General features: G+C 46.5%; 1 protein-coding gene across 1 annotated transcript in view; it reads right to left on the reverse strand.

The window, feature by feature from the left end:
• The window catches only part of rbfox2 (RNA binding fox-1 homolog 2), a 29312-nt gene extending 19764 nt beyond the window's left edge, over positions 1-9548 (reverse strand). The window contains exon 1 of the mRNA XM_071532070.1: positions 8462-9548. Coding sequence (XP_071388171.1) covers positions 8462-8704 — 243 coding nt within the window. The 5' untranslated portion in view covers positions 8705-9548. The remainder of the gene's footprint in view (positions 1-8461) is intronic.
• Between the last annotated feature and the right edge of the window lie 831 nt (positions 9549-10379).

The following is a 10379-nucleotide window of genomic DNA, read 5'->3' on the forward strand; positions in this document are numbered from 1 at the left end:
CTACGCGTAAACACAGCCCACTACACTTCAGTGTTGATGTCCCCGGCGCTCGGCAATTGGCCGCCGATTCCCCAAGTCCCATCTGAAATGTCCTGACCGGACCACTCTAGTAAAGGGGTCAAGTAGAGTCCTCATCTGTTAGTGCTTAATTAACATTTCATGCTCGATGACAGTCCTGTCTGCTCTGATGCCGCTTAATGTACAGTGAAGCCCGAGCCTCGGCAAACGGATACAACACAAGCGCACACACACACACACACACACACACACACGGAGGAAAAGATAGCGAGATCAACACTCACCGACAACACGGAAGGATAGTACAGTCCCATCATCGTATTCTGTGCAACAACTCCAATTGTCGTCTCTCTTCTTTCTCTCTTTCCTCTTCTCACGCTCACTCTCTCTCTCTCTCTCTCTCTCCGAGCCCGTGTCACCTCTCCAGCTCACTCTCTCCTGTCTGTGTCTGTCTCCCAGATTCAAAATCTCCCTCTCTCTTCCCCCGCTCGCTCCGTCTGCCCTACCAATCCCCCCTCCCCACCTCCTCCGCTGGCCTCTGTCCCTGTCACTCTCCCTCGCTCGCTTCCCCCCCCCTCCCTCTCCCTCTCTCAAACCCTCTCTCTCTCTCTCTCTCTCGCTTGCTCCTTTCTTTCCCTCTACCCCCAGCCTTCTGTTTTGCTGCTGTGCCCTTGCCTGCTCATCTCGCTCTCCCTCTCTCTCTCTACTCGTGTCTCTTCTCCAGTCTTCTCCTCCTCCTCCACCACCCCTCTCTCACCCAGATAGCCTGACGCTTCCCCCCTCCTACTTCTCTGCCTCTGTCACACCTGCAAACTTTCCCCTCCCCTGCTTCCCTCTCATGTCGCAGTCCCTCCCTCCTCTCTCTCTCTCTCTCTCTCTCTCTCTCTCTCGCACACACACTGTTTCTCTCTCGCCCTCCCTGCTCTTCTGTTCTCTTTCTCCATGTAGGTGAGTTAACTGGGGCTGCTGGCACCACTGGGATAGGAAGTGAAGAGTTTCCTTCTCTCTCTCTCTCTGTCTCTGTCTCCTCACACTTGGGCTTCTGCTGCTCTCCAGGCTCTTCCCTTCAGGAGCCTTTGATCACATCATTCGCACACTGCTGCTGACAGTTTAGCACCTCAGTGTTGTGGGAGCCTGCGTTGCCCGTCATTGTGTTCTCGCTCTCTTTGTTTTTCCCCTGGTCAGATAGGGCCAGTTCGCACAAGTGGCCTTTAAAAAGGTCTGACTGACTTCTCTATATTCGCACAAAAGTAATACATAAAAAAGGCACCGCATTAGCCTTTGTGATTCTTTTGTGAACGCTGCCATTAGAGATGCAACGCTTCAAAGCGGCATCATCTTAGGACCCGACAGTGAAATCATACCCTAATTGGCTTCCAGGCTTATGCAATAAATCATCCACTGAACAGCATAGCAGTGAGCCCAAAGTATCAAAACCAACTAGGATGAATCTGACACGCTGGAGCGTATAAGAACGTACAAGTTAAGGCTTAAGATAAAAGATAAATTGCAGATAACCAGCGGGAGCGTGGAGATGGATGTTGAATGGGGGTCAATGGGCGCCGCAGAAGGCGAGGGATGAGGGGATTATGGGCAGAGCATGAGAGGATGAGTGGATGAATGGGGGATGATCTAAGGATTAACCACATAAACTGAACAGTCTAATAACACAATCAGCAGGCTAATACAAACTCAAGTAAACAGATTGTGGCCCTGCGTGTGCACGCACGTACACACACGCACGCACACACACACACACACACACACACACACAATCTGCAATACAGTAGGCACTGCATTTTCATTTTGTATGGGCTAGTGTGTATTTGTGTGTATGTGTTGTGTCTGTCTGTTGATTGAAGCGTCGGCTCTTTGAACATTTAGCTAACGTGCTAAGAGATATTGTGTTGAAAAATTAATCAGATTAAAATTCCAAGAGGATTAACAATATTGTGGATATACAGAATACAAAGAAAAGTAGGTGGAGGGTAAAACAGGAAGAGTGAAGGGTGTGGAGGCATGTCTCCTCCTACACAGCTGAGAAATGATAATCTACACCCCCACCTTGTGGTTTAGAGAGCTTGACTGAGCCTCTTTAAGTCTGTACATACATTGTATCTAGATAGGAATGAACTACTGGAGACCTAATTAACAAGGAATATTCACTGGATAATATTAAAGATAGATTTTTGTACATGTTTGAGATGAGATTGTTGTCTTACCTGACTATGAGACGGGTAGCCATGGTAACCAAGGGTCAAAGGGTCATTGTTCTGAAAGAGAAGAGAGCAGATGTTAGGATACATGGACAACAATCTCAATTTGTCAAGCAACAACACAGTTGGCCTACAAGTTACTTAATATCAGCCTCCCCTCATAGCAAGTCCAACACTTCTTACAAATTGTATCACACACACGTGCACACACACACACATCTCTCTCACTCCTGTCATTCATTCTATCCAGCTTCATTCTTTCCGACCCGTCACCCTTCCTCTTTCATGGCGTCTCTTTATTTGATGTTCCAGTTAACTGTGGCATTAATGGCTCCTAATCAAATTAATTCTGCCGGTGACACACTCCTGCTATCTCCGCAGTCAGTCTCCTAGCGAGTTTTCACCCCAACGGATCCATTGTCCGCTCTTAAAGACGTGATAACGGGGGCGAGAGGGAGAGAGAAGAAAGAAAGACGGGGAGAAAGAGCGAGTGCCACAATGGCTCTTAAATCATAAATAGGTCAGGAGTGTCAGTGAGCATGCCGCCCCATTGGTGTGATATGGCATCATGAGCTCTGATGCAATCTCCAACACATTCTTCCCAATGTTCTGGCTGCGCACAGCCGAGGGTTGCAACACTCCGATCAAACATTTGGTTTGAGTACTTGCAGTAAAACAAGAGAAGAAAAACGCCTCTCACTGTTCGGAGCCACATATTAAATAGAATTTATGTCCCTATTCCCTAAAATAGTTTGTAACTCACTTTATTCCCACTCATAATACTGTGTTCCGGCATTTATGCTAATGTATCCATTAAAAAGTGAGCTTTTCACAGCAATTACTACTCGCTTTGAGGGGGGAAAAACATATTTGCCTGTCTCTGGCTTCATATCACCAGATTAGAAAACAACTCATCTCCTCCTCCCCCTCTGTCCCTCCCCCCTTATCTCCCTTTCATCTGGAACCAATGTCCCTGGTCTGCTCTGTCCCCAGGGGGAACACTTTGCTCTGCGCGCATCGCAGCTTGAATTCTCCTGATTAATACTGTAGCCATCTACCTCCGAACCCCACGGGGCCATTTCGCTAAAACTAAGCACGACGTTCCAAGGGGAGAAAGGAGCGTCTTCATGATTGAAAAATGCAGTTTGCGTATGGCTCTGAGTCTATCTGAAAGCCAAAAATGTACTTAGTGCACTGGCTTTGGGAGGTAGAAGCTCTAAATAATGAATCACCTTTTAGAGGCTTGAATAACATGAATAAAGTATAAACCGTATTTTACAGCGAGGCCAAACTCTGAACTCGATGCATCAGAGGTATGCAGCCTGTCTCTATGAAGACATCCAATGGAGAAGAGGATTAAAAAAAAAAAAGAAAACATTTTATGGGGTATCATACAGTGGCAAAATGATGGGGGGAGGGGAGAAAAAAACACATCTGGAATAAATATGAGCAAGAGACCAAGGGGCTGCACAAATATAAGAGGAAATGGACAGGGTCAAAAAAAAAAAAAAACAGCCAAGTGGGATGAGGGAGCAAAGACAATGACTCATACATGAGCAGAGTCATGTGCTTAATTTCCTTAAGGAGCTGGGACGGGGAAGGGGGGGGGGCATGATAGAGGGAGGGGGGTGTATGTGGAGGCCATTCAAGAGGAGTGTGTATCCACTCAGTCTCACACTCGCAAGAAAGTGGTGCCATCAACAACATAAAGCCCTCTACACTCCCATCAGCAGGTTTTATACTGAGGTCTGCCGTTTTTTTTTTTTCGGGCAACAGCCAATTTCCGTCTGGGTGTGGAGGGGGGAGTGGGGGGGTGGCTAAAAGAAGAGAACAAACTGCAGGGAAAGACGGGGTGAGCAATCAGGAGAAAGTAACAAAATGACTTGAAGTCAACAGATGGCGAAGGGGGGAGGATGGGGGGGGGGGGAGCTCGGGGGGCAGGGAACAGGATAGGGCTTGATGGAGGCGGAATAGAAAACCTCCGAAGAGAAGCATGGGATGAGAAGTGCAGTGTGTGTGTGTGTGTGTGTGTGTGTGTGTCTCAAGTTGAGAGGAAGCTCAGTTACCTCAAACGCTCCAAGTTTCTCCTTCACACCATCAATCCACAGGACTGCAGTAATCCCTTGTATACATGAACCCTGCCGGCACCCTCCAAAAACTACAGGTGGTGCTGGGTGTGGGTGTGTAATTGTTTTGTGTGTGTGTGTGTGTGTGTATGTGTGTGTGTGCTCTTCCCACATTTCCCCTAATTCTTGAGCCAATTTCATCACAAGCCTCCTGTCTATTGAGGGGTGGACAAGAAACTACATTTCATGCCTATGAAAGTCATCCTAGCTAACTGCAAAGCGGGGCTCGCCGTACACTCAAGAGGATGTGAATCCATTTCATCCACTGAGCACTTATGTGCTAAGCCCCCGACCAGCCAGCCAGAGGATCTGAAGTTTATTTTCCCTCAATATACTTCACATCCGTCTGCCTGTCCACAGTAAACCTACACGTGCTTCTTCCAAGGGCCTCCTGTCTGGAGAGAAAGTGGATTTGGAAGCTTCTTCAGACGGCTCTAAGATAACTTTTAACTGTTTACCTACGTGGGCCGCACTCAATAGCCAACTGCAATTATTTTATGTTTATTGCAAGTAGGGCTGGGCAATATGGACAAATTAATATAATGATAATCAGAATTATTTCAATATAAGTATATAACAAATATCAGCTAATGCGCAAAATTGCATGTTAAATGATCAAGTTGATGTTCATTGCATAAAACTGCATGGTAATTAAGTTTGATAAAACTGTAATTTTTAAATAATATTCCTTAATTTGTTTAAGATCTGATTTTTTTTAGTTAGGATTTGCTTTTTATGATTAATTCAGAAAACAGAATTGTAAATCACTGTAACAATATTCTTTCATCACAGCACGATTCTATTGAAAGACGATAAACAATAATATTGAATTACTGCCCAGCCCTAAGACTAAGCAGTAAACAAGCCTGAACTAGGCTATACTCAGTCCTCATCAAAACCAGAACCGAGGGTAACAAACGACATAATAACTGCAGCAGTTTATTACATGTAAGGCAAACTGCACTTATAGCACACAATCATCCTCTAGAGCAAACCCCCAAAACAAGCCTCTCTCTCTCTCTCTCTCTCTCTCTGAGTCTCTCGTACCCATAATTCAGTCAACAGCACACTGCCGGCGATCCATCAAAGAGAAACAGGCCCAAAAAAAAAACCTAAAAACTAAATAAATATTCTCAACTCGCAGCAGGAGTACATTTTTCTTGCTGACGTTTTCATTCTATTTCAGTGCCGGGGCTGAGATGAAAGTACAGAGGGGTGATCCACCTACATTAATGTCCTAGTCAAGTCATTTGTCCTCAGCGCTGTCACCCCAGGCAAGACCTTATTAGGTTAGAGAGGGCCCCGGTTCCTACACAGAGTGACAACAAAACATGGGCCGCTCAGCGCGCAGGATGGAAATCGAAGCAGACAACCTCTCAACATTTCCCAAAATCTGACTCGGGCTGTGTTGTTATGAATCCCCCCCACACACACACACACACACACACACACCCCTGCCCCCCGTCATCCTGAAAAATGCAATGCTTCCTGAGTGCAGTGTTGGAATGTAAAATAGATAAGATGATGTGTTGTTCTCCTCGTTCACAGAGCGCCAATTGGTGGCCTCTTCAGGAGAGTGAAAGGTTAACTTGTTGGAAATCCATACTATTGGGTGAGCATGGGTGTCAGTGCCAGAGGGGAGTTCAGTGTGTGCGCCTGACAGCTAATTCCTATGAGTAGCAGTGAACGTTTGAACTCATGTCGCTGAACCCGCTCGGCTATTTTTCATTTGCCCGCGTTAGCTGAGCATTCAGTCACGTACGGCATGCTGCATAGATGTATGCATGCACTGCTGCTCCACTAAAACTGTGAGCATTTGACTTGACAAGAGTGCTTTCCGCCCCCGCTACGTGATGAGATCATACCCTTACAGACTAATGAGAAAAGCAGCAGTGTCGATGGCCATGTGGGGAAGATCCCATTATTGGGCTGCGGTGGTGCAAATGGATTGCTCATTACAACAACCACACCCCATTGTGCTGGCCTTAGTCACAGGTCAGAGTTCACCGCTGTGCTGAGTGTCCGCAATAAAGGAAATGGTTTAAAAAAAAAAATGATGGATGGATGGATGGATGGGAGGGAGGGGGGGAAGGGAGGGAGAGTCAAAAGTGCTTCACCAGGGCCAGGATACCATTTGCTGTCATATTTTCCATCCTTCACCCTCCTGCGAGGTTCAGCTTTACAGAAGTGCTAGTGTGCATTTTTTATGGCCGTTTCTTGGAAAGCCAGGCGCTCTCATTTTTAAAAGTAGGAAAGTTGAATGTCACTCAACCTAATTTGCTTCTAGAATATTAATGGTGTCACCGGGTCAGGGGAATAAAAATACGTCACCGTGTTTTATATACACACCGGGACAGGAGGCTCATCATGGCGTGTGTGCATGAGGCACAGGACGGGGTGGAAAAACAGTCTGTATGGTAGCAATCCTTTAAAAAGGTCAATCTCAAGCCTTTGTTTACAAATCGACACCTAATACGGCCTTCATAAACCCTAATAACAGAAGTGTTGAATTATGCTGCTGAGTGCATGTGTGTGTGTGTATGTGCGCATTGCATTAATCCTCTCCCTTAGATAAGGATCTCAGGGATCAGTGTGGTTATAATGCCCCCTCCAGTACGAGAGGTGATCCCGTTAGCCCGAAACAAAGCCTCTTTACTGCCAGTGATAGGGCAAATCTGTTCCTGCTCCCACTGAGAGAGGGGGGCACCCCCCCTCCTTCCCCTCTCTCTCTCTTTCTCATTTCCGGACTGTCCAGCCAGCTGACGTTCAATACTTTTTAGGGGCTGAAGCTATTGATCTGTGTCTCTCACTGACACACAAACATGCACACACACTTCCACTCTTGTCTGTTTTTAAGTGCATTGCGTTCCTAAGCCTGTCTTTCAGCAATCCTGGACAGCTGCAATGTAAAGCCAGCCATTAGTTTTCCAATACCGAAGAGCAGCAACCAGGCCACTTCACCTCCATTACCGCTGCTTTCAATGGCGGAGAAATAGCTTTCTATCTTCCAATGGAGCTCTTAACCCTGCGTAATATAACATAATGATGTCTAGAGCATCCTCCTGCCTCCCTGTGATGCTCTATTAAGACATGTTTGGACATTTTTTTGGAACACTGGGGGAGGGGGGGGGCAGCTATTTGATTTTGTTGACATGGAGGGAAATATAGGTTAAGATAGTCTATCAGATTCACCAGTCCAAGTGGAATGCGAGGTTGTGCTAGGAACTGTACGCTGTAGCAGTAACGTTCATAAAATCAAGGGTTTGGGAATCAAATTACTTAGAATGATTAGGTTTGGGGTGATTGCCCCTCATAAAACTAGAGGTCTTTGTTTACCTCCAACACCCCTCCTCCTCCTCTCTCCCCCTCACCCCTCAAACATCACACAAGCAAACACTGGCATCAATTTCCATTCTAAGCCAAATGTTATTCACACCATTATGCCACATGGCAGAGAGGGGTTTACTTATTTTTTTTGCATAATAAAGGTCAAGTTTGTTTACATCCCCCTATACTCAGCTGGGAATCCGTCTGGGCTTACTGATAATCATAAAACAGAACAGGCCCTCTGGAGAGTTTTGAAACAACATAACAGTGTCTAAGCAACAATGTAACAGCAACGTTGTAACATTAACAATGAATGTGGGCCATTGTGATTCCTCCTTAGAAACACTGAATTAAAAGCATGCACAGTGTTTTTTAGCTTTTAAATGTGGCGGGCCTACTGTTCCCTCACTTGCTGCAGTGTTGCGAACGGACTGGGCATGGAGCAGAATAGATGGTGGGCAATTGGTGGCCTCTCTCGTGTTTCTGCTATCACGGGTCAAACCGCATTATCGGCCCTAGCGGTCGACCCATCGGGCTAATTAGTTAGACCAGTGAACAGTATAAAATGCAAACGTGATAGGCTAATTGGGGGATGGTTTCATTATCATTGCTGATTAGTATTTACAAAGTGCCTTCATGTTATCAGGCTATTCTGAATAAAAATACGAGAGATCAGACTAGTGTGCTTTACACAACACCGTGTTTTGGGCAGAAAGTCGTGCCAGCAAGCATGAAGCTATTATGGACAAAAGAGTCTCCTCTCACCTGGCCAACCTCGGCGATCACTCCCGAGCCGTCGATCCGGGGACGCTTGCACTCCGCCCCGGCCGCCTCCACCAGAGCGGCCGGTGTCTGGGCGTCGGGCTCCGGGTCTCCGCGCTTCATCCCCCGGACGGCTGCAGGAGCGCCGCCCGGGTTGGGATGCACTCCGGCCATGGTGTCCAGCTCTCTATCCCGGTCCATCAGACTCCGGGACACAGGAAGCATGATGGATGCAACGTCGGTCGACATTAACATTTAAAAATCTCCTGATGTCCCCTGCCTCGATCTAAATTGGGATTTTATATAAAAAAAAAAAAAAAGGCTGCCACCTATTCTTGGCCACCTCTGTGCTAAAGCCAGCCGGTGGTAGATTCCTCCCTGCTAGTTAAAAATAGTCTTGCAACTGAAAGTTAAAAAAAAAAAAAAGGCTTTAGCTTTACTGCATACAATGCCTAATTCATATACACGGTGTTTTCCACTGGGCCTTTGTATGACCCCCACTAAGAGTTGATGTATCTTGAAATGTTTTGGCTCTCTGATCAAGCTATTTGATCCAAGCACCGCGCTTGATTTAAAAAAAAAAAAAGTAGCTTATCAACACTGCTTCCCCTACTGCAAAATACAGCGGTTCAAATTAACAATGTCCCCTAAAAAAATAGGCTGTTCAGTTTAATTCCCAGCTATGTTACAGCCCCTATGTTTCCTGACCGTGTATTTGCTGCAGGCTGCCCAAAGGCCTAACGCTATTTCAGATCATAACAAACCAATTAAACAAACGCGGTTCAAAACAATGGCTCGTGAACACACCGCCCAATTACCATTAACGCTGTTCTGTACACGAGCTAGCTGCTTCAAGAGCATAACATCAACAGCCTACCGCAACCTCAAGACGAAAAATCCCTAAACATGTCTTCCCTGTCGCCTTTTTTCCTCCCCGTGTCTATTAGCCAGACTTTTACCACAGAGCAGAGGTTTACTGAAAGTCAATCCTCGTCAGGAGCTCGCGCTTCCCCCCATGTTAGTCCTCTAGGCTGCGCGAAGGGAGGAAAAAAAACGATTTCCCCAAAAACAAGAACGGGGGCTGCGGTGTTTCCTTCTCCCTCTCTCGCCTATTATTTTTTTCCCTCTCCGCTTTCCCGGTGTGTTCTTGTGGCGTGTGTGCTACAGAAAGGAAATTGTCCTCCCTCCCTCCCCCTCTCTTGGTGTAGTCATTCCCCTCCTCCTCCTCCTCCTATCTTCCGCTCTCCCTTTGAACATTGAGCCAGGCAGCCATGCAGGCATCAAATACACGCAGTGTGCCGCAGTGCTTCCATACATTTCACTGAGGGGGTGGTGGGAGGTTGGGGGTGGGGGGGGTCGCGTGGTCTTGTGAGACTCGTATGCTCATAACCGCCCCCCTCCCCCTAAAAAAACCCCCCTTTGAATCAAATGTTCTATTCTTAAGATTTCTACTGGCGCACTATTTCTCCTAGCTACAGTCTTTGAAATATCTTTTTTTTTTTTTTTAAAGCTGCATTTCAGCTGCCGCCTGTGGCCACATGAGCAATAGAGAGAGGGTGGGCTCCACATCAAGTACAGCTCTCTGAAAGATTTCCATTCCAAACTCATTACACAATAGTTGAACCAATGCACAGGCCAAGGTCTTCAGAGCCCAGCTGTGACTCATACAGCATGGAGTACCTTATGTTCCTCCGGCATTTTTATCGCTTGGATGACACCCAGTGGTCAAAGGCTACAATGAGAAGCTAATACTTCACCAGGCAAATACTGTGTGAGCAAGCTCGGGCCTCACATAAAATACTCAGTTTAAATACTGCCAAGTTATCTTGCTCAAGTTTGTATAATTTTTAGTAAAAAAAACCCAGGAAGTGCGTTTGAGTCCTGATGGCGCTCGGTCCGTAGGGGCTGAGCGTTAATGTAAACAATTGGT

This window comes from Centroberyx affinis, unplaced genomic scaffold, assembly GCF_046629955.1.
Source record: "Centroberyx affinis isolate AG114_WGS23_722 - 3 ecotype Tasmania unplaced genomic scaffold, CSIRO-AGI_Caff_v1 ptg002161l_1, whole genome shotgun sequence".
Lineage (NCBI taxonomy): Eukaryota > Metazoa > Chordata > Actinopteri > Beryciformes > Berycidae > Centroberyx > Centroberyx affinis.